Genomic DNA, 23,630 nt, shown 5'->3' with positions numbered 1-23,630 from the left:
AGCCTTTAGGAATATGTTTCTAAGTTTACCCTTAGAATTCAGGGTTGAAAAATACTTGGAGTATAGTGTAAAAGCACCACTTTTTCTGTTAAGGTAGATATTTAGAAGTTTTATGTGTTCGTAATTACCCCAACACCCCAGGGTTTGTTTGTTTGTTTAAAGGTTTTATTTATTTATTTTTGGAGAGGAAAAGGAGAGAATAAGAGCGAGAGAAACACTGATGTGCAAGAAAAACATTGATCGGTTCCCTCTTGCACACCCCCAGCTGGGAACCTGGGCTGCAACCCAGACATGTGCCCTGACTGGGAATCAAACCAGCGACCTTTTGGTCTGCAGGCCAGCACTCAATCCACTGAGCCACACCAGCCAGGGCAATATCCCAGTTTTTGTTATTTTGCCTTTGGACTTTCATATTTCTGAGCCTTCTGGCTTGTAATGTCCTTCCCCTTCATCATCCTAATCAACCTATTTATTCCTTAAGACTCAGCTCAGGAATTACCTCCTCCAGAGAAAGGGTGTTCCTCTGTTTCATGTTTCTCCCCCTCCTCCATGACATCCTGTGGTAACATCTCTGCCTTTCCATAGTGTATTGTAATGGTCTCCTTTGTATCTGTCCATAGATACAAGGTCTATTCCATATTCATTTAGGAGCTTGGTAAAGCTCCATCGATAATGTGTTTGATTGTAGCTACTTGATTTCTTCACTAATAATAATGATTTCCCCTCCATCTGTATACATCACAGGTACATATCTATCCCATAGACTTAGCACAGTCATCTGATATGCCAATCATTAATTATACCAAAAGGCCTCAACTCTGTTTCTTTGACATGCCTTTGTGGGTGCGTTATCCATTCTTGGCACGGTAGCTGGATGAAAACAATGAGTAAGGCTGAGGCTGGCTAGCATGCCTTATTGACAGTAGTAGTATGATGTTTATAAAACCCAAATTTAAATTGTTTTGGCATCTTTTCTTGAATTTTGTAAAATCTTTTCCTCCATTTATTTTAATTTCCACACGCGTAATTATTTATTTCCACATTTATTTTAACATCCTTAATTTCTCAGATCTGTGAATAGATTTAATGATTGTATTACAGGCTTATCTATAGAATGAGTGTTTATAAATCTAGTGGCATGGGTTTAAGATTTATTCCTCTTTCATTTTCCAAGTAAATATTTTTAAATGTGTTTTTCTTCATGAAGAAAGGCCACATACATTTTTGGATTATGGATCTGGTTTCCAGTCCTAGCTCCAGTCCTAGGTCCTTTTATTAGTTGACCTTGAAAAAATCACTTATTTATGTAAGACAAAACTTCATCAGTAAAATAGAGATGATGCTAATACTTAATCCTCAGGATTATAATGAACATTAAATGAGAGATTGCAAATAGGAGAAAATGAAAGTCTCCGTGTTAGACAGTGAGGTACTCAGACCCCTTCCCCCATCTACTTTCCAGGGAGCTGGAAACTAGGCTTCATAGTCCTCCGGCAGGGGATTGAAAGATTCTTCGCTGGGAAAAAAAATGGATGTATCCTGACCTTTGAGGGACCCCCAATAATCAGCCATGTCTTATCTGATCATCCTTATCCTGCAGTGAAGCCCTCAGACTCAGAGCTCCCACTTATTAGTTTAACTCTTGAATGCGATTAGTTTTCGAATAAAGATACAATCCTAAGGAAAGCCTCCAATGAACAAATAGGAGAAAACAAAGAGGAAACAGAGACAAAGCGAGAACAGAACAAAACATTTTTAAAATCTGTAGTATTCACAGAGATCTAAAATTAGGTATTGTATCCATGAAATATAATAAGGTGAAATTAAAAAGATTCAAGAAACAACAAAGAGCTCTTAAAAATAAAAAATATTATAGAGAGAGATTACTATTAGGGTTGGGAGATAAAGCTGATGCTAACCTAAAAAGTATTAATGAAAGAAAGAAAAACCAAGAGCAAAAAGAGAAAAATAAGAAAATCTCAAGTAGACCAGTATCCAACTAATGGAGGTTCTGGGGCAGGGATGGGGCACAGGGCGGAGGAAATGAATGGAAGGGAATCTCAAAGAAATTTCTTAGAACTGAATGATTGGAGTTTTCAGTTTAGAAAGGACCCACAATGCCAGCAAAATGAGTAAGGAAAGACTTAAGATATGTAATTTTGAAATTACAGAACTTAGGGATAAAGAAAATATACCTTTAAAATTATATTTTAAAAAAACAAATTAGAAACAAAGAAAAAATCAGAATGGCATCAGTCTTCCAGCCAGTGACTCTGAAAAGGAAAAGACAATGGAACAGTGCCTTCGAAATTCTGAGGGGAAATGATCTCTAGCCTTGCTCTCTGCACCTAGCCAAACTATCAGGTATACATTGCGTGTACAGTATTAAGGCTGGAATAAAGGTACTCCCAGACATTCAAGGAAATGTTTAAATTTTTACCTCTATTGTATCAAATTTCCGAGGAAGCCTTCAAAGTATATGTACCACAGAAAGAGAATAAATGAAGAAAAAGGAAGGCTAGGAAACAGTTGTAACAGAGGAGAGAAGAAAGATCTAGAACTGCAGCTGTAGAAAAGGCCTGGAGATTAGGCAGTTCAGATTGAGCTTTGAGAACAGAAGACTTCAGGAGGGAAATGTCTTAAGTTCCCTGATATGTTTGAATGTATTGAAAAGATATTCATGGTTGTGTTTGTTTGGAGATACTTGTGATAGGTACTTGGTAAACTAAGCAAAGGGGGAAAATGGCAATTCTTAACTCTAATACAAACAAAATGTCTCTCAGGAAAGAAAATTAATAGTAAACTACATGGCCTAGCTGTAAGTCACATTTATGTAATCATAATAAATACTGAATATAGATTTAACCAAAAACTGAAATCACTATATTAGAAGGATGAGAAAGGGATATGTTGGGGTGGGGGAAGAGTAAGTAAAAAATTAATATTAAATAACCATCTTCCATAATAGGAAGTTAGTAAATAATATTTAAAGCTGAAAACAAAAATCTTAAAGTAGTAGTATAACCTTGTTATTTAAGGACAAGAAAGTAAGTACCAGGAAAAAAGCCTGGAGAATTGCCTCTGGAGAGAGGAGGTCAGGAATGCTGGCATAAGCCTGATACCATTTTTAAATATCTTCTGATATATTTTGGAATGGAAAACAAAAATGAAATTTAAAAATATTAAACAAGACAACTATGTAAAGCACTTAGCACCATGCCTTTCATAGTTGTGTTACGGAACATGTGAAATATTATTGTTATACTGCTCCTTCTCACAATCCTAACAAAGCTTTGCTAAGTGGGTACTGACTTTTCATTCATTCATTTCATTTTTCCAATTCCCATTATACATGTACCATGTTGGCTGTGAAAAATGAATTACAAACATGTACTGAAGTGTCTTTGCTTTTATGTCTCCCTGATTTACTAAGCCATTATTTTAGATGTGAATGAAAAGAAAGAGCTCTTGGCCTCTTTCTGAATCATGTTCTGAAGAACTGTTGCTCTTTCTGAATCATGTTGTTGATTCTTCTTTCTCGATTTCAAGAGAACAATTCTGATTGTTTTTCTCTCATGCCTAATCATTTACATTTCTGCGATTAAATAAATGGGTATTGTTCAGCTTACTCTACTAAATGTTCTAATCAGCTTTTGCCTGTGCATTTTAACATGTTTTCTCTCGGTGATCAGGGCCGCAAGCTTCTTATCATTGGGACCACTAGCCGCAAAGATGTCCTTCAGGAGATGGAAATGCTCACCGCTTTCAGCACCACCATCCATGTGCCCAACATTGCCACAGGAGAGCAGCTGCTGGAAGCTCTGGAGGTGAAAATGAGTCAATGGATTGCTCACCGTTTATAAGAAAGGACTGGAGGCTGGAAACAACTCAAAGGGGTGCCAGACATCACACCTGGTGTTTAGTTTCTGTGATAACCTAGAATATGGGACCTGGGCTATACCTTCAGGTGCTTTCAGGAATTAAAGGAAGGCGAGATGACTATCAGTGAGAGTGTATTTCCCACTTCTCGGTGTGGGCAGCACACAGGCTGCCAGGAGCGAGTGCCTCTGTGCCCAGCCGGGGCGGCGCACACAGAGGACAGGGACCAGAACCCTGGGGGGAGGGCAGGGGAGGTGACGTGCTCAGTGACATGATTGATATAGAAAAACCAGTTATTTGTAGTAGCTTTCAGCCCCTTGTATTTATTTAAAGAATGGGAACAATGATTAAAATCTTTAGGAACTTCAGAAAAGCTGCGGAAGTAAAAAGAACTGCTTTATGAACTAATTTATGATACAGAAATGTTTTCTTCAATATTTTTGAGGATAACAAAGTCTTTAATTTAAAAAAAAATTAATTCTTCATTAAACTTCTGGTTAATATCAGTGTGTACAAGTGACTTGATGTTAGAAAATTTTATCTAGTGACTTGTTCAACAGTGTAGCAGGCTTCTTAAAATCCTCAAGACCCATAAAATTGGGGCTATTCCCAACAAAATAGAAATTATTCATATGATAAATGTCTTCAGGTGACCTGCTTGAGCAGCTCTTGTGCCGGAGTTAGGCGAGAGAGTCGCATTTAGCCTGCTTTGATGCATGCGGATTTGTTCCTAGAAAGGAATGTTAAAAATTTTAACTGATATTTATTATGGATTGGAGCTATTTTTCCCCCAGCAAATATACCTCTACATTATAATGGAGGCTTATAGGAAAGCAGAATTTAGAGTACCAATTTTCACTTTCATAATTACACCTAATGGGTTTAGGAAAGCCAGATTAGACTTTAAAATAGGAAAGAATCCTGTCAACTTGAACCAGTTAACTAGTCCTTATCCTTGTTCTTTTAAGGATAAATGTGAAGATTAACTAATGTTGTTGATTCACTTACTTTAACAGTGCTTTCATTATTTTTATTGTTTTTGTAGCTCTTGGGCAACTTCAAGGATAAGGAACGTACCACAATTGCACAGCAAGTAAAAGGGAAGCAGGTCTGGATAGGAATCAAGAAGCTGCTAATGTTGATCGAGATGTCCTTACAGGTAAGTTGCTTCTTTCTCCATGTGGTTCAGACATAGAAGCTTCATATTATGCCTAGAGGTTTTATGTTTCCTTTTGCTAAAGTTCTAATTTGTTATAATTCTCTTATGTTATTTTCAAACTCAAGTTGGTATTAGTAGCCTGGGATCAAACAGTAATTTATTGATACTCTTCTTCCCCATTTAAAACTCAAAAATAGAAGAAAAGATTGTAAAGTTATTTTTAAGTTTTAATTTTGGGAGTCACTAGCTCGTAGAACTAGAAAGGACTTCAAAGAGCAGTTGGTGTGTGCTCCTCATTTTAGCAATGAGGGTAGCATGGCCCGCAGGCTGTCAGTGGGTGAGCCACGCTCCCAGCCAGCCGATGGCAGGGGGAGTGATACTATCATCAGAGGGCAGCTACACCCATGTACCAAAAGGGGTCTGGGAGACTGTTTTAAGGGTCAGAGTAATTGAGCTGTGTGGGCTCTATATAATTTTCCCCTGGCCTGGGCTCCTAGAAATTTCATGCAAACTACTGCAGGGTTCAGCACCCATAGGAAACTGAGCCCCAGGCTGTTGGCTGGGCAAAGACAGGTGAAGCTCCTCTGGGGCTTTCTCGAGTCTACTGGCAACTCAGCTTTCCTCATTTTGGAACCCCACCCCTCCGTGTGCCCATCTTGTGTCTTCTTGTGCTTATCAGGTTAGATAACAAATGTATTCTCACTAAGCTCTCCGAGTTCAGGGACCTTGGCTGACACTCACTGTTGAATCCGCAGTCTCTGGAACAGAGCCAGACACAGAGTAGGGAGCTCAGTCAACTTTCATTGAGTGAATCTCTTCCAGGTCCTAGGCTACATTCTAAGCATATATATCACTTCACGGTCCTGCCATTGATCAGTGTGAGCCACGGGTAGCAGAGGGGAAGTTTCAGTTGCACCTGAAATAGGCTCCTGACCACTAACAATTAGAAACACAAAGTGAATGCCTTTTTCATCTTTGCTGGCAAATTCATTTTAAAATAAGATTGCGGTTTTCAGAAACCTAAAGTTCAACCTATTGAACTGCTTTAAAACAGTTATTGAACAGCTGGACTGTTTTTAAGCCAGTTTATTCATTTCCCATTTTGAACAGCAAATTAAAGCTACAGACTAATCACTTTGTGTAGTTTTTCTTGGTAAAGGTGCATGTACAGATGTATCAGCCCTTTTCTTGGAAAAAGATAAACCTGTCAGGTAGTCAGCTCAACTCTTCATTTTTTTAGTCTCAGCACAATTTTTTTTTTCAGTAATTGCATAGAAGAAACTATGTGGGTTTTTCTCCCGAATCCCTACCCCTTCCTCTTCCTTTCATGCCTGCAGGTCAGTGATCAAGTTAATGCCGCTTATGTATGTGGGGTAGAAAGTGAAAGTGGGGTAGTCTGGCCTAATCTTCAGCGACTGACACTTCATAGGCCTCTGAGTTTCAACCCCTTCATGTCAAATGGATTTTGTGCAGCTGAGTGAATTCTCTTTAGATCTGCCTTAGAGAGCCTGAGCCTAAGTGAAGAGGCATGTAGTTTAGTAGAATATAAGTCATGTTACCTCTCTGTTCACTATACACAATTCTGTTAAAACTTGCACAGTGCCGAGGATCTGCTCTGACTGGATGTCACCTGAGGGAATAAAGTCATTTATCTAGATTACTTTTTTCCTCCCTTTCTCTTGACTTTTAATTCCATTGCTACAGGCAAGGCAGTAAGTCGTTGCTCACACATATTAAATATATTTAATGGGCAAAGACCTGCAAGTACTGACTACAGCTGAGCTCCAGCCAGTTCCATTTTTTTTAAAGAAGTTGACAATTGATTCATATGTAATTCTATTCCCAAAGAGGAAAAATGTTTCTTTTGTTAGCTATTCACACTTTTTCTTAGTCCTTTGTAGTCTGACCTCTTAACTTTGATACATTTGAAACTTCTGTTCGATGTTTTTCTGTGATAGAAGAGATCTTTAAAAAAATAAAAATAAAAGTGGTTAGAGGGGGAATCCGATTGCACATTCACCCACAGCTGCGCAGAGCATTTGAAAGCTGTTCCTGGAGGGCAGGGAGTTCCCTCTTGGGAAACAGACTCCTGCCCGGGAACATTTTTTAAAAGTTAGGTGTGTTTCTTACAATAAAAATTCATCTTAAGGAATTAAAGATGTTTTTAACGACAATTTTTAGATAATTTCACATCTCTGGTAGACGGACCAATGAAAATGAAATATAAACAGATTAGTATAAATAGGAATTTAAAATGACAATTAACAATGACTAATAATGACCCGAACCTAGAACCTGAACCAGAATGCCTCCATCTTTCCTTAGGCTCATGACACTATTCTCGTCCCCAGAGACCCAATTATCCAGAGATCACATCAGAGGAGTGAGCCCCATGCTTCATTTTTTTAGTTTCTGCACAATGTTTTTTCGTTAATTGCAAAGAAGAAACTATGGAAGGGAGGCCAAGGCTAAGAAAAGCTAAATTATTAATCATAAAGACTGAATAAGCTATTTTTTTAGTTGTTTAATCAGCATCAATTAGTTTCTTCAAGTTTGGTCTCACTGTTATGCCTTAGAGGAGTCCTGTGAACTGGACACCACTTGAGCCCCCAGGAATGACCAGCGTCTGGTGTCACGCTAGTCCTCACAGGCACGCTGCCTCCTCCCGCAGTGCTGGCTAAGGGAGCCCACGGCCAAGGAGCCTGGGAATGACCTGCTGGGGCATTTGGAACCTCAAATAGAGCGATTCTCCATAATAGGAAATCCCATTCACTTCTCTTGAATGACGCACCCTGCTTTCCTGTGCGTCAGAATACTGGTCAAGGAACAGGTAACACATTTCTATGACTCAGCAAAAAAACACTGATGAAAGTATGAAGCTCAGCATTTCCTTGGCATGAGTAAGTGCATAGTTATTCAAAGGCACCATTAACCCTTCATCTTTATTTCTTCTGATGTATTTAGATGGATCCTGAATACCGTGTGAGGAAATTCTTGGCTCTCTTAAGAGAAGAAGGAGCGTAAGTATGTATAGCGCTTAAGACTGTCAACTAGACTTACCACTCTTAAATCCCAGGGCCTGTTCCAAGGGTTGCTCTACAGTGCTTATAAATTTAAAATCTCAACTTTCCTTGGACAACTTTGTTTTCATTTATAGAATTCTTCACTGTGTTATAGGTCTGAGGGACCAAGCAAGGAAATTGGTTGTACTGTTGGTTCGCTCTCCCTGTCCTGCTTCGCAAAACTTCCTTGTCTCAGTGCAGGAAAAAATTCAATGGTACATATTTGTTGGAACCTGCTTTTAGATGCATGGAGCTGTGACCATTTTCTTTTGTGACTTGCTCATCTAATAACAGATGCATAGTGAAAAATTTATAAAAGCCATTAAGAAGCTGTTAGTGATTTTGTGATGAATGGCTTTTTGCAGACCTTCATCTTGTGTTTTGGGTATTTCTTTTTCAGTAGCCCCCTTGACTTTGAAAATGGACTATTTGCAAACACACAGTGACCAAGGGAAGTGACCAAGGTAAAGAGGCCTGGGATCTTCACTGGATTTACTTGAGATCCTGAACGAAGTGAAACGTTCCCTACCTTCAACACGTGCTCACTCCGCATGATTAGTGCAATAAAACTCCCTTCCTTGTACTTATCAAGATATTCTGCTATTTTGTGAAAGGTACAAACTTGCTTTAGAATGCCCAGCTCACCTTTCCGTGCAAGCTAAGAAGATTCCTTCTTCCTCAGTCTTTACATGTGGGAAATATACTGTGCTTGTGAACACTACACATTCTAAGCCCACTACTACCCCCGCTACCCAAAAACTCTCAATAAATGTAATGATTTTGCAAGACAACAGATGGCCTATTAGAAGGAAGCCTTTCGACAGGTAAACCAGGAACAGGGAATAGAGGAATGGGTTCAAAAGGATTATTTTACAACTTCCCTGTGCCAGCACTCAAGGTAACTGGGTATGTGGTTCAAGTTCTCCCAGAAAGCTGGTGGTTATCTTTGCCCAAAGAAGCAGGGCTTTGGATTTCTAAGATGCTGTTCTCAGTTATTTTCAGAGATGTTTCCCAGTTGCAGTCAGGAGGTCTTTCTCAACAGAAAGCCAGATGTTCACTGTGTTGACTATGACACCCCCTTAATATAACCACGTCCCTCTGTGGTGCAGCATATGCTCTGCAGCGTAGGTCATTTCTGCCTGGTAGTTGTTGTTAGAGACTTGTAGCAGATGTATGGGGAAAGTGTACACCCCTAAAAAGAAAGGAGTTGTTCAAGTAAGGTAATTAACAAACCTCTCAGTACAAATTAATGTGCAACTCTAAATGGGTCCGTTCCTTAGTATAATATTAAAGGCTTATTAGCATCACCAGTTTTCTTTTTTCATTAACTTAATGACTTAGTTAGAATGTATCCATCATTTTGAATTATCTGTACTATCCACCATCCCAAAAAATATAAAATAAACCACTTTCCAGCTCTCTCCCATCAGTCCTTTGCTGTCCACTCCGATACACGTAACACATTTCCTTTACCCTCTACACACTTCTTCCAAAGGGTTTGTCTCATAACTGAGTTAGAAGGAATTTAAATAGGTCATCATATTTGGTGATGAGACCTATGGAGCATGCCACTCTGTCCCCACTGCTGCTTAAAATGTGAGGACAAGCCATCAGAAGCCATCCGAGTGTGCTTGACACTGCCCAGGAGGCCTGTTGCCACAGTGGCACTGGGTACAGCTCTGTCATCTGTCCCTGTGGTAGAAGGCAGAGTATCTCCAGATAATGCTATCTGCATATCTTTGGTAGACTTGTATGTCATATCTACTTTGTTTCAGCTTTTCATCGCTAGCTTATTTTTAGGTTTTCAAAAAGTGGGTTGTATTGTGAAATTCTGTGATTCCTGGTGACCACTACCCTGGATTTCCTTGTCTAGTTTGGATCTTCTTGCCTCTTTTCTCTTCCCATGAAAGCAGCACACATTGTATTAACTTATGTCTCTTATTCAGTGAGGTTAATGTCTTTGTGTTTTGTCTAAAACTATATTGAAAAATATAAATATTATATTGTTTAATGCAAATGAAGGAATGCAATAAAGAGTATATATACTTGAAAACATTCTGTAGACCAGTATTTTATACAAAACAATATATACAACTGAGAGGAGTGTGTGAAGAGGAGGAGCCCAGGAAAGGCCCTCTGGATGTTTTGTTATAACTGTCATAAGGAGATGGATGATTTTTATTTAAAAATCTCTGATTTTAAATTTTTTAAGTATAGTTATTTAAAAAGAAAAAGATCAGTAGCATTTTTAAAAGCTAATGCACAAGAATCTTTATATTTATTTTACTTATTTCACATCAGTAAAAAACTGAAGTGTACCAAAGCCATTATTGGGTTAAACCAGCAAGAAAAATTGTTTCTCAAATAGAATCAGTTCTTCCTATGAAATGTACAAACCAAGGGACTCAGACACTCTCAGATTTCCTCACATGGTTTGTTTGGGTATCCTTCATCCTTTTTGCATGTTTCTGTGTTATCACTTCTCTTAGCCTAAACCCCTGTCCTTAGAGTTGGCTCAGGCTAGGACTACAGGCAGCCCAGAAAGTCGGCGAGGGCCTGTGGAAAGAGGCAAGCGCAGAGCTTCTCACAGAGCAGGGTCGGCTGCCCAGGAGCTGCCCACACGCTCCTGGGAGGAGGACCCTGAGGCCACCCTGGTCCCTACGCAGCCTTGAAAAGGTGGTCTTGCGGCCTCCAAGTTCTCCCCAAAGTCAGCGCTGGGCAGAGCGTGTACGAGATTACAGCCTGGCCCTGCTGGCAAAGCAAGGAGACCCCCGCTCGCTGCTGCCTGCCTTCTCTTCATCTGCAGGTGGTCGGTGAGCAGGCTATTTTTTCTTATTTAAAAAAATTTTTTTAATTTATTGATTCAAAAGAGAAACATTGGTTTGTTTTCACTTAATTTAAGCATTCATTGGTTGATTCTTGTATGTGCCCTGACTGGAAATCTAACACCCAATCTTGTCGTATTAGGATGATGCTCTAACCAACAGAGCTACATGGCCAGGGCTAACAGACTATTTTTGTTTGTCAGAAGATGTCATTAAAGCCTCAAAAAAAGAGGCTTTAATTTTATCCTTTCTAAATTTGTACATCTTCACTGAAACACTTTTTAAAATGTAACAGAAAACTGTATAATGGTGGTTAAAATCTGAAATATGTTTTGCTTTAAGGCTGTTTTTTCCTATCCTAAAAATTACAATGAACAGCCTCCCCTCAAAGTTTCAGTAACAAGTCATGGACTAAATTCAAGTGTGTATAATAATCAAATCCTGGTAAACAGACTTCTGGAAGCATTGAGTCGGCTATAAACAGCCAACCCAGCCCAAACACTGAAGGTAAAAGCAAGATTTCATTTTCCTTGCTTGGCCGCTTGATCCATATGCCTCTTCAAAGAAGTGACAGGGAAGAGTGTGTAAGAGAGTTCAAAAAAGCATGGAAGTTTCCGAAGGTATTACAAGACGATCTAACGTTTCTCATCAGCTAGCGAGCAGCGCCGAGACTCGGGCCGGGAGCAGGCGCACGGGGTGTGTGTAGACTCCACAGCATTAAGATGTGGCGATAGCGCTGTGATCGGCACATTCCCAAGTAGTGAAGACAGAATTTGCAAGGACTCATGTTTGAGAATTTTGCAGAATACAGTCTCCCCACAATTGCCTTTGTTTCACTGCTTTGGGAGTTTAAGACTAATGGGTAGATCATTTCTTTGCCTCCTAGAAAGTTTTCTGTTAAGCTAGGAGAAATGGTGACAGTGTGGTGGCTGTCATGTTGCTGAAAGAACTTGTGTGTGCGCGCGTCAGCCATACATATACATGACTCTGGACCCAAGGCCGGCGTGGATGCCCCGCTGGGTCATGGGATGCCGTCCCTGGAGGCGCCCAGGATAGTCCCACCCCCCGCACCTCCTCCCCTGCTTTTCTGTGCTGTTCCCCGACCCTCTTTTTCTTGCCTTTATTTGTGCCTCGTCTGCTCATCCTTGAACGCTCTCACACACTTTCACCTTTCCCTCTTTCTTCCTACAATAATACTGCTTTGAAAGATATTTTCTTATTTTATAGTATTTTTTCTTCCTTTTGGATCTTTTTTTAAAAACTTCCTCATGTTTTTAAGTGTTTATTAATATTTATGCTTTCAGAGAAGCTAAATGTTCAAGCGTTGCTGTAAACCGTATTCTCTTCAAAAATAGAATATGATTACTCACAGAGAGGATTACAAGTGGCCTTGATAAGTATGAGTAGGGACTATTTAAATACTTGGCAATCTTATATGTTAGAAAAAGAAAAGTACCCAGAACGCTGGGGTAGACGAGTACTGGCTTTACATAAAGGCTGAGGGCACAGATGAGCAGCACCCGTAGGTAGGGCGCAGAGGGGAGCTGTGTACTGTTCGTGTCCAATCCCTTACACAGCTGAAAGAACCATTTTCGTGGTTTAAGATTTCCAGAGACTAAATAAAGACATGCTGTGGGCACAATAAAGTTCATGAATTTCTAGTAGCCCTTCCTAATCGGAGGTGAGAGGTCTGAAAGGAGCAGTGGCAGCCCGTCTCCACCGCACAAGCCATACCACTCAATTGTTATTTTTTTTTCTGTGAAATGAGAGAAATAAGATTTGTTCCTGAGTAAAGATAAATCAAGAGAAAGAAAAATATTTTTACTGTGCCAAGAGACTGAAAATGACATTTTATGGGTAGGCCTAAAGACATTTTATGTCTGTTATCATAAAGCTGAGTTACAGCATCTCATGGTTGAGAGGGCGTTGCTTGTGAGCTTCAGGTGAGTCCCTTTGAAACTGTAGTCCAAGGAGAGAAAGCCTTTTTCTAGAATCTAGAACATGCCCACTGGCGGGTCCTTTCTGTCCAGATCAGTCTGAGACTTTAAATGATACTTGCTCCAGACAACCCAGAGCTCTGGGTGCACCATTCCTTCCTCCTGCCCGACCTACCCCTCTACCTTAGCTCTCAAGCAGAGCTCACCGGGGAGAGCCAGTTCTCAGTAGCACAAGTCCTGCGTTCCCAATATACCAAGTCGAAAACACGGGTGAGCAAGGGATTAAGTCAGTGGCCAGCACTGTGCTCTGCTGGCCTTGAGCCACATCTTTGAGTGTCTGTGGCGTTAATTTGTGCATTGCGAGTGCTGGAGTCTATGAAATGAATTACTGCCCAAATTGCTTATTTTTAAAACTGGAAATTCTTTGTTAGAAGTTGTTTTAGAACAAAGGAAGCCCATAAGAAAGCCCTGGAGTAGATCAGACCTACTGTCCATGAGGTCTCAGATTATCTTGCTTAGAAAACAGAGGAAATGAACTTAATTTGGGCCTCTAATTTAAGAGTGAAAGTTGAAGCTACCACATTCAGATCTTAAGATTCTTGACCTGAGCATTAATCTGGAAACTCCACACATTGTACAATGTATCCATTTTAAGTTTGTTTACCTTCTCTTTAATGACTTAACAGAAAAAAACTGCATGATGAAATATATTTTCTCCAAATATATATATATTTATATAATATATAATCTTAGTTAACTCAAAGGTATATACATTGTATAATAAATAATATTTATAAAAAGAGACTTTTTGGATATAAAATCAAAAAGATCAACAACTTCTACAACTTTTTACAAAACTTTGGATACAGCAGGTTGGTAGGAAATTTCCGTTGGATGCTATTCCCTGACTACGGCGAGAATAATTACAACGCACTCAATGTACTGTTATTAAATAATTACTTGTCAGCTACTTGAATACGCCCCAGAAACATGACTTTATCACTTTTAATATAGAATACATAGATATGAAAAGACTTTTAAAAATTTGTATCCATTCTGCTGAAATAATTCTCACATAAAGCAAGCATTATCTGGTTGACGTGATTTAAAACTTTTCAGTCTAAGGTGAGATGAGGCTCCGTGGAGGGGAGGGGATGTGTCTCTAGCACGGCTCATCGCCAGCAGACTCAAGAGTGCAGGCATGGCTTCTAGACGGTTGTCTTGGCAAACCTGCCTGAGCGAGCAGGAAGGTCGCTTGACCCGGTATCTTAGGTCAGTGTTAGGTAGACCAAAGAAAGAAGGGAGAAAAGGAAGAGAAAACTTTGTTCTGTGCTCTACCCGCGCTGCGTCTCTTTCTGATTCTCCTTAGATGGAGCTGTGGATTGGTCCGTCCTGTCAAATCCGTTTGCCCTCGTTTTGCTAGCGTCCTCTAGGACACTCTAGAGAACCACTGTGGATCAAGAACTGAGCCCGGAGGTGCTTTTCCCAAGGCAGCAGGTGACTGCTTGCCCGGCTCTGAACACCTAATCCTGATCCTCAGTAACTGCACGGACGGATGCTTATCAGCACGCAGGGCAGGCCGGAAGATCCATGTTTAGGAAGTCTGCATTTCTGTTCACTCACACGGGCCAAAGAGAGAATAGGATGCGGGAAGACGAGTCCTTACTGGAGAGGAAATGAAAGGATCATTTTTACCCTCCCCGTCTACAATACTAGTCTCGAAACTGGAACTGCAGGAATAGATTGCTACCCTTTTACTTGCCCTTTTTGTCTAATTTATCTTAAGGTGACCTAGAGCCCCACTGCTCACCTGGTGTTTTGATGGAGATTCTGCAGGTGAGCAGGGCTGGGAGGGATTGAGTGGCCCCTTCCAAAGACACCGCTCCTTTCTTTAGGAAGCCATTTGGGCTGGAGGAGGCTTGTTCTCCCCCTCCCCCATACACAACCTATTTACAAAGTCCGCTACACGCACACAAAAGTACTGCATTAATGGTGGAAACTGCAGAATGGTAGAAAAAGATTCTGAGATCTGACTGCAGTTCACAAGAGCCTCTCGTGCAGAACAGGGTTACAGAGAGAATGAGGCTGAGAAGAACACGCAGCCACTCTTCAAACAGCTTACCAGGTCACCTAGAACTCCTAGTTCTTCAAAACTGAAAACCCTACTCTAACAATTGCCTTGGGCCTCCCTCCCGCTTCATCCTAGCTCAACCTATGGCTTTTATCAGAGCGTGAAAGTGTAGCAGATTTGAATGGGAGTAGACAGAGAAAAGGAGGCTGCAGGGGTGTCCTACTTCCTCACCCCCCCTCACAGGCATCCTGGACATCCCCATGAGAAGCAGCCTGGAAACAGAATCTTGCCCATGCTGGTATCTTTAGCACCAGGCAAAGAGCTCACATTAGCCCAGCCTGTTCTGTTGGAGTAGAAATTTTTTTCCATTTTTATTTTCTTTAACATGTGCAAAGATAAGCCTCAGGTCTGCTCCTATCAGACCCCAGAGAAGTAAAAAGAAAGCCCCTTCTTTAAAAACCGCACACCATCCAGAGTAGGGTGAGAAACTGAAGATGAGGGAGGGAGGAGGCCTCCCGGTCAGCAGGCGGGTTGGGTCCAGGTTATTTACCACACGTGCATCTGGCAACAGTCCGGATTCCTTGCTGTCTGATGCTGAGGGCCGGGCCCAGCTTAGGTCCTGCTCCCCACGGGACTTCAGTGAATCTGCCCAGCCACACTCCACCGTTCCCAGCGCCCTTCGGGAAATAAAGAGGAAGAATTAGAAACGTAATTGTTTTCCCATAAAGGTACAGAGATCACAGGCTGCTGACAGGAGACCTCAACATTTTTCTTGTATTTGGAGGTAACGGTGACCTTGAGTGGCTTTCCCCTGCTCCCTCCTATTCTTGGGGTCCACCACTGAGAAAGGGAGTGTGGTCTACGGGAACTGTAGGGCTTTAGCATCCATAGACTGGCATCCAAGTCATATGTCCCTAACCTTCTAGCTGGGGAAGCCCTGTATCCAGTAACTACCCCAATATAGGAATCTCTTGTACAGAGACTAGGCAGATATAAGGCCCAGTGGCTAACTCAGAGCAGACTCCTGGGCGCTGTTTTTGTATCACACAAGGTAGTTTCAGAACGAGCTGCGCAAACGGGGGAAAGTCTACTTAACTAAATGATGAATAATCCCTGCTCATGGGTGCACCAATGTGTACATGTTATTCACTCCTGGGCACTGTGTTTTTGTATCATGAACCAAATAGTTTCATAATGAGCTGTCCAAACAGAAGGAAGTCTATTTAATTAAAAAATTAAGAATTCTTCTCACGGGAGCACCAACGTGTACATTTTATTCATTTGGCTATTTACACCTCACCAAGGACTGGCTGCGGCAGCTTCCCCGGCTTTCCCAACCAGCTCTCGGTGCCTGGGCCAGCGGGAGGCCGTTCTACAGTGGCAGAAACAGGCTCTGCCGGATGCGAGGGACACATCCACGGTCTCACAGCAAGTTAGTGACAGATCCAGTCACAGGGGTCCGTGAGACCACCTGATCCTTGTCCAAAGTCCTTCCTGCTTACCATGCTCACAGCATTTGAGTAACAAGGAATAAACCTGGTACTTGCGATGTAAGAAATCATGGTTAGCCTGAAACATTGGACAAAAGCTGCAAGTGGTGGAAAAGATGTTTTCCCCATAGGAAGTCTGGCCGTCCTGTGGCATAGCTAAGCCATTTCGACTAGGTGTCCCCCCGGGCCCAGTGTGTAGAGGGCACAGGTCCCGCCCTGTGGCTCCCTTCTCTCTCCTGCCTGCACTGCTGAGACAGGGCACCTGAGAGAAAAGCTAGAGGCCCCATCCCATGTCATCCCTGCCAGCCTCTTTCAAAAGTTCCCACTTTGCCTGCAGAGCGTCAGTGTGGCGGAAAGGGCAGGAGGAGGTGGGGGGGTCCCAGCCTACAGCTCCAGACCGAGCAGCCGACCTGGGGGCAGCTGCGCCTGGTGGTCAGCCTGGCCCGGGGACATCCGCCACCTCCTCGGGAGCACTTGGACGCTGTGCCAGGGCTCTTGGTGGCACGGCTGCAGTCCACACCACAGCCCTGCAGTAGGGGCATAGTTCTCATCCTCAGTTCACACAAGAGGAAGCCAGGGCTCTGAGTAGCTAAACAGCTTGCCCAGAATCCTCCATGACAGGGCACCACACTGGGAGGAAATCCTCCACTTGTCCCAGAGCAAGGGCTCCAGGGTGTCCACACAGGAGGGGCCTGGGGGCCACAGTCTGCCTGGGCGTGGCATCTTAAACCATCCCTAGCACTTTCCACAAGACTGGAAAAACAGTCAATTTCGGAATGGGGGGATAGATGGCAGGTGGAGAGCACTGTCTCTTCTTAGGATCAGTGTTTGTATAGGGGCCGCAGACAAGGAAGGGGCTCTCCAGATGCTGAGGGCCAGCCCAGCCCCTCTACCCCCGCTTGGCAGGCAGTTTATCTCAGCTGCCCACCAGGGGAGGGGAGGTACTGGAGCAGAGTCCCAGGGGCCTGAATCTGACACCCTGGAGTCGCCGCGGGGCCTGGGGATACTGCTGTGACCTCTGCTGGACACACATTGGGGCTTTTTCTGGAGGCGGAGACCTGGGCACATTGTTCCAATCTGTGCAGTGAGCAGGCTAGACAGCCGGCCCTCTGTACAGGGCGAGTGATCGAAAACTTCGATTCTTCCACCATCCCCTCTCAGAATGGCCAGAGCTGTGTCCCCATGGGTAGTGGGGACACTGTGTTGCTTCTGGCCCTGATGTCCAAACAGAAGGAAATCTATTTAATTAAAAAATTAAGAATTCTCATGGGAGTACCAACATGTACATTTTATTCATTTGTCTGCAAATGGCATCAGGGGAGAGTGGCCTCTGTGCTTTCAAACATTCCTTCCCCCTTGACAGGCCACGGTGAGCCTGTGGGTTCTCTCTCACTCGCTGTCGTTCTCAATGAACCTGCCCAAGAGATGACTCCGCTTCGTTGCACAGTGACCACCCTCACATCACAGCTCCCCGGCAACATTTGTCACACTTTCTATTAGTACTATATTCTGACAAGCAGCCACATCTCTTAGCTCACTCGAGCCTCATAACGCTGCTGCGAGGCTCCCGGGGTCACCATCTCCGCACAGATGAGGAAACTGGGCTCCAAGGGCCCGCGGCTTGTAAGCAGCGGGGCGGGAACCACCTTTGTAGACTCTGCCCCGACCTGAGCTACACAGAGGGGCTTCCCAGACGGACTGGGTGAGCTGTCCCTCAACCAGAGCTCTCCCCACAAAGTCCTTCCCCGGCACAAGCGTGCACCCCAGCTCCGAGGCACCCCGTGTGGAACCACACGAGGCAGTGGGGCGCTCTCACTGACACATCCCCAGCCAGCGATGACCCAGGCAGGCAAGCCCTTTGCCGTGAACCACTATTCCCAGTGGTCCTTGTTCCTCATAGCACCTCTAGGGAGGACGAAGACGAGGAGACAGGTATGCAAAGACTATCATGGCTGCATCTCACAGCTGGCAGGTGGTGGGCGCAGGACCAGGGTTCATGCCTCTGTATGTTAGGCTCCTTCTCGGGGCAGAGAAAGGGAAGCAAGGGCACATAGGCCTCAAAACCTTCTGCCTCCAAGACTCGAGGGCCACCCTTCGTTAATCTTGACCTATCCTGGGGACCTATGGATCTGAGGGCCAGGCGCACTGTCTCCCACGCTAGGCCACCTCTGGGAAGCTTGGCAACATAATCCGCCAGCCTTTGATCCCTTGATTACTCACCACCGTCACTCAGAACTTGGCTCCTTCCTCCTCCCCATCACCGTCCATAAACTCAGTGAGAGTGCACCCCACTCCACCCAAGCTTCAGATCTGTCAGGATATGGGCTTACACACAGCTTCCCCCCACCCACCTCCTTGAGGTCGGTAGGATTTATGCTTGTGCAAAAACTTGCCCTCTAAGTTCAAGGTGGGTGCAAAGCGACTCTGCCCCAGGGTTTGTAGAAAAGACTTTTCGGCCCACTGTTTCAAGTAGTTTCACCTCCATATTTTACAGTAAGAAAACTGAGACCCAGAGAAGTGAAGAAACAGGAAGTTTGGGGCGGAGCTGGCATCAGAGCTCAGGTCTCCCAGCTTCCAGCCCCACGGTGTCTCCCTTCTGTGTCCACAGATGCTCACTAATGAGAGCCCATGGCCGTACAAAAATCTGACCTGGCTCATAACTGACTCACATGTATGAGAATTTTAATCAATTGCTTGCAGCCTCTTGGGAACGTGTGTCCAGGGTAGCCGAGAGCTAGAACAAGGCCATCAGGACGAGGAGACAGGCAGGCCCAGGTTCGTGCAGCAAGGCCCCAGCCTCCCCACCCCGCCACCCTACCTGGCTCCCTACTTGCAGGTGTGCACGTCGTAGATGCGGACGCACTCCTGGCAGCTCACGTAGCAGCACCAGTGGAAGATGCAGTGGCATTTCTCCTTCCGCTTCTCCGTCCTCGTGTTGTGGCCGCGGCCGCAGCACAGCAAGTCGCAGCCATCGATGCCGTGGGAGGTGACGTTGCAAGTCCGGTCCCTGGTGCCAAAGGAGCCCGTCTCGGGGTTGGGCTCACAAAAGTTGGGGGAGTTCTCGTAGTAGACCAGGTCCCTCTCCGTGGGCGGCTTGAAGAGCGCGTACTTGGCCCGGAGCGTCTCCACCCAGCCGCGGGACTCCCGGTGCTTCTCCACCACCATCTCCGAGGCGCTGTCGTACTTGTCCTTGAGGAAATCGCCGATGGCGCGGAAGTCGGGCTGGGCCCACCAGCAGGTCTTCACCTCGCAGCTGCCCGACAGCCCGTGGCATTTGCACTTGAGATGCATGTGGTCCAGGATGGTCTGGGAAAGAGGAATAGCAGCTGGCCCCCAGGCGGACCCCCCCCTCCCCCCGGGAGCTCCGCCTGGCCCAGCCCCACCTCCGGAGCCTTCACCATTCCCACCCCGTGCTGGCAGGAGAACCGATGGAGGACTGAGACACAGACCCATAGAATGGGGACTCTAGTTTCCCTCCCCTTCACACCCCAAGCATCAGCAGAAATCACATCCCTTTCTCAAAGCCATAACAAATAGGAATTGTTATCCACATTTACCAGATGGGGGAACCAAGGTTGGGAACTTAAGTGTCTCATCCTAAGTCAAACAGCCATAGGACGGGGTGGGTGCTGAGGTCAAAACCAGGCCCATGGGCCTACACAGGCACCTGGGACACACAGGATGGGCTGCCGGTACCTGCCACCACACTCACTCCCCACTGATGCATCGCTGGGAGGGAGGAGAACCAGAACAGTCCAAGCATAAAGGACAGTGAGCAGAAGGGGTGAATGCGGGGCGTGTGGGAGGGGCCAAACCTGGCCAAGGGGAAAGAGGCAGGGCGGGGAGCCCTGTCTGCACAAGGGCCACTGGAAGGGGCTGAGGCAGGAGGCTCCCAGGCAGGGTCAGGAGGGGGTCCCAGAAAGGGTCGCGACAAGGGCAGCTGCGGCTCACCGTGCGGCCCGCCTCGTTGTTGTGCTTGTTCATGGCCGAGCGCGCGTCTGGCCTGTTCTCGCGCGCGTCCGCGAACTCCCGGGACACTAGCACCCCGAAGTCAGCGTCCTCGCTGCAGCCGCCCCATTTCCAGCCCTCGCCGGGTGGTCCCTTATGATGGGAGTCGCAGCCGCAGATCGTGGAGGTGCCCTCCGCGCAGGAGCGGGTGACAGCAAAGGCCACGCCGGCCGAGGCGATGGCGTGCACGAAGGCCGACTCGCGGGTGGCTGCACGGAGTGAGTTGGGAGGCATTGCTCAGGCCAGGTCCTGGGACTTGGCCGCCCGGCCTCACCCTCCCCAGCCGGGAAGGAGAGTTCGCCAGCCAGAGGGGCGAGGAAGGAATCCCAGGGCCCCTTCAGACCCGCTTTGGCTGGCCCGGCCCCTGGTGGGTGTCCCTACTTTAGGGATGAGCAAACTGAGCCTAGGGCCACTAACTGATTAAACCAGGGCTTTGACACCCGGCAGAAGAGTGTCTCTTAAAAATAGGGGTAAAAATGGTTCCTCGGGCAGGTTGCTGAAGAGATTAGGGGGCCCTGCTCTCTGTCCTAGCCCCAGGCCCCGCTGCCCTCCACCTTTCCGAACTGCAGAGGCCCCAGCACAGGCCTGAGCCCTCGCAGTCCTGAGAGCCTGGGGTCTGTGGAGGGGGAAGGCCTGGGAGCCTACAGCCTACACCTACCCAAGTCCCTGACTCCCCACTTGGATGCACCTGGGCAGACCACTTCCTTTTCCGATCCGCAGTGACCCTCTTCCCAGAATGGGAACAACTTCCTTCTGCCACCAGAGCTCCTGACCAGGGGGGTGAGGGCGGCATCTCAGTCTCCTTCCCTCTTCCCTTTCTCCACCCAGACAAGGCCAAGGTCTGGAGCTGAGAAGGCCAAGTCCCTCCAGGGAGGAAGGGGACACAGGGCAGTTCCCCTGGTTCTGCCCCCAGGGTCCAGGGAAGAAAAAGAAGAGATTCTCAGGGGTTCCCTCAACTTCATTATAATAACTGCCTTTGGATGCTCAGTAGGCACCAGATTCTGCCTCCCAGGTGCTATCTCCTATTTAATCCTTTTAACCCCGTGAGGCGCAAAGTCTCGTAGACCCATTCTACAAACTAACGATTAGAGAAGCAAAGGCCTGAAAGACAGGCAATCCAACAAGGACCCAGAACAGGAGGGGCGTGACCTGTCCGAGGCCAAGCAGGTTGCAAGACATGGTGCTGGCCTAGAAGCCAGGGGGCCCGCCTTTAGTGCTGCGAAAACGGTAGCTCGGCAGACAAGGGAACCTAGTATCCCCCTGGTAGTCACTGCCGCCTCTTTAGAGGCCCCAGCGCCCCCGTAGGCCACCTGCAGAGGAGGGGCCGGTCCCCCTGCCCTGAGCAAGCGGGAGGGGAGCGCAGGGCGGGCCCACCAGCGCGGTGGCGCCCGCGCAGCAAGGGCCGACGACGGCCAGGCGGCGGCCAAGGCCTGTGGCGCTGCGCCCTGGTCCCGAACCCGGTCCCCCCACCTCCCCAACTCCAGCCCCCTCCCACCGGTCAGCGCCCGGGGCCGACAGGCGCCGAGGGCGAGGGCCTCGCTTCCGGCCGGACTCGCGGCTGCTCGCGGCAGCGGCGGCGCCCAGGCCCCGGGCCGCGCTCGGTTCCCAGCCCCGGGGACGCGGGGGCGGCGGGGGCGGGGCGGGGATTAGCCTGGGAGCGGCGCTGACAGCCCCGCTGTGCCGGTCCCCGTCCGGCGGGGCCCGCTGGGCCACTCAATCCGCCTTTGTTCGCGCGGTGTCACACCGCATTACCCGCATAATGCGGCCGCCGGGCCCGGGCCGCCGGGCCGGCCGCCACCGCGTAGCAACGGGCGGCTCCCGCGGCCGGGCCGCGCCCCCGGCCCCGGCGCCGGCCCGCGAAATCCCCATTGAAGCGGCGCCCCCCGCCCCCGCGCCGCGCCGAATGGCCAGAGGGCGTGTGAATGGCGCGGCGGCCGCAGCGGGCGCGGGGCCGGGCCGCGCGGTGGGGGGCGACGCTCTGGCCCCTTTCAAGCTGCTTAAACCCCTCCGGGCGCCCGCCTGCGGCCCCGCCCGGGGAGAGCGCACTCGGGCTGGCTGCGCCGCCGCCTGAGCCCCGTCGTCCGTCCTCAGCCTTCCGGCCGGCGACCCCCGCGCCCCACTCCCCGCCCCGACTGCCCACTCGGGGAGAGCCCCAGGCTGGGGCGTCCGTCCCCGGCCTCCGCGGAGGATGCGCGCCCCCGGGCTGATCGGCTCCCCGCCACCCTAGTCTCAAAGCGGGGGCAGAGATTAACCCCGGGCGGCCCACCCGGCGGGGAGGGGTGAGGGCGGTCCTGCTCTGGACACCCGGGCGCGTGTGCACGCGGGGACCTTCTTCCCGGGGACTTCTTAGCTTTCATCAAATTCTGTCTCTGACTTATCACCCCTCCCCCAACATACAACTGCCCTCTTGCAATTTAGGAATGAAGGCATGTTCTAGATCCTACAATGGTTGATTTAAACCGTGAAACGCATACGTGAATGGGTAATAAGCTCAAAGCCCCGATTTCCACTGGCTGCTGTCCCGAGCGGGGAAGGGCGATCAGAAGGTGAGTCTCGCTTTCAGGGAGCGCGTCCAGACGCCAGGCTGTTTGATTAAGCGCTACCTGGCCCGAGGTGGGGCACCGGAAGACGGTGAGACTGACACACCAGCAAGATCAGGTTTGAAATGCAAACCGCCGCCACTTGGCCCCAATTAGAGGCCAAACCTTTTATGTAAACAAGGAATAATTAGCTTTGGTAACAGAAGCGTAAACAGAATCATCATCCATTGATTCGCTAATTGCCCTTCGGTCCCATGACAATAGCCTGTAGGTCGGACTTACTCTGCGAACCTGAGGCGCAGGTTAAGGGGGACTGCACTCTGGGCGCGGGGCGGGGCGGGAGTGGGGGTGCGGTTGGAGACGGGGGAGTCAACTTCCCCTGGCACATTCCCTGCCAGTACCAACCCCCAAGACCCCCGTGGCTTTCACATCTCTTTTCTTTCTGGCTGCAAATGCAGCTCTTCTAACAGGAGGGAGGGCAGGCTCGCGGGTTTGAGTGGCAAAGCCTTGTTGGTGGCGCGAGGATTCGAGTCGCTGTGGGAAAAGAGCGGTGGCTCCCCGGAGGCCAGATGGGACCCTTAAACTCCCGGACGCTGCAGCTTCTCAGAGAGTCACCCGTCTGCACCCCAGGACTCACCAAGCCCCAGAGTCCCCATCTA

At 47.2% G+C, this 23,630-nt stretch overlaps 2 protein-coding genes across 3 annotated transcripts in view; one reads left to right on the top strand and one right to left on the bottom strand.

Moving 5' to 3' along the window:
- The window catches only part of NSF (N-ethylmaleimide sensitive factor, vesicle fusing ATPase), a 133,041-nt gene extending 122,922 nt beyond the window's left edge, over positions 1-10,119 (top strand). The window contains exons 18-21 of one of the 2 annotated variants that reach the window (XM_054574877.1): positions 3,693-3,827; positions 4,925-5,038; positions 8,003-8,058; positions 8,501-10,119. In XM_054574877.1, coding sequence (XP_054430852.1) covers positions 3,693-3,827; positions 4,925-5,038; positions 8,003-8,058; positions 8,501-8,546 — 351 coding nt within the window. In that variant the 3' untranslated portion in view covers positions 8,547-10,119. Of the gene's footprint in view, positions 1-3,692; positions 3,828-4,924; positions 5,039-8,002; positions 8,063-8,500 lie in introns of both variants that reach the window. The other variant, XM_054574878.1, reaches the window with a different exon arrangement.
- A 9,130-nt stretch (positions 10,120-19,249) lies between these two features.
- Positions 19,250-23,630, bottom strand: part of WNT3 (Wnt family member 3) — a 41,662-nt gene continuing 37,281 nt past the window's right edge. Inside the window, exons 3-4 of the mRNA XM_054574817.1 lie at positions 20,375-20,640; positions 19,250-19,729 (exon numbers count right to left, since the gene is read on the bottom strand). Coding sequence (XP_054430792.1) covers positions 19,250-19,729; positions 20,375-20,640 — 746 coding nt within the window. The remainder of the gene's footprint in view (positions 19,730-20,374; positions 20,641-23,630) is intronic.

The sequence above is a fragment of the Pteronotus mesoamericanus genome, unplaced genomic scaffold (genome assembly GCF_021234165.1).
Source record: "Pteronotus mesoamericanus isolate MK-2021 breed Mesoamerican mustached bat unplaced genomic scaffold, CSHL_Meso_final contig_269, whole genome shotgun sequence".
In the NCBI taxonomy this organism is placed as follows: domain Eukaryota; kingdom Metazoa; phylum Chordata; class Mammalia; order Chiroptera; family Mormoopidae; genus Pteronotus; species Pteronotus mesoamericanus.
Note: the sequence above shows the minus strand (reverse complement) of the source record. Positions and strands in the feature narration are given on the sequence as shown.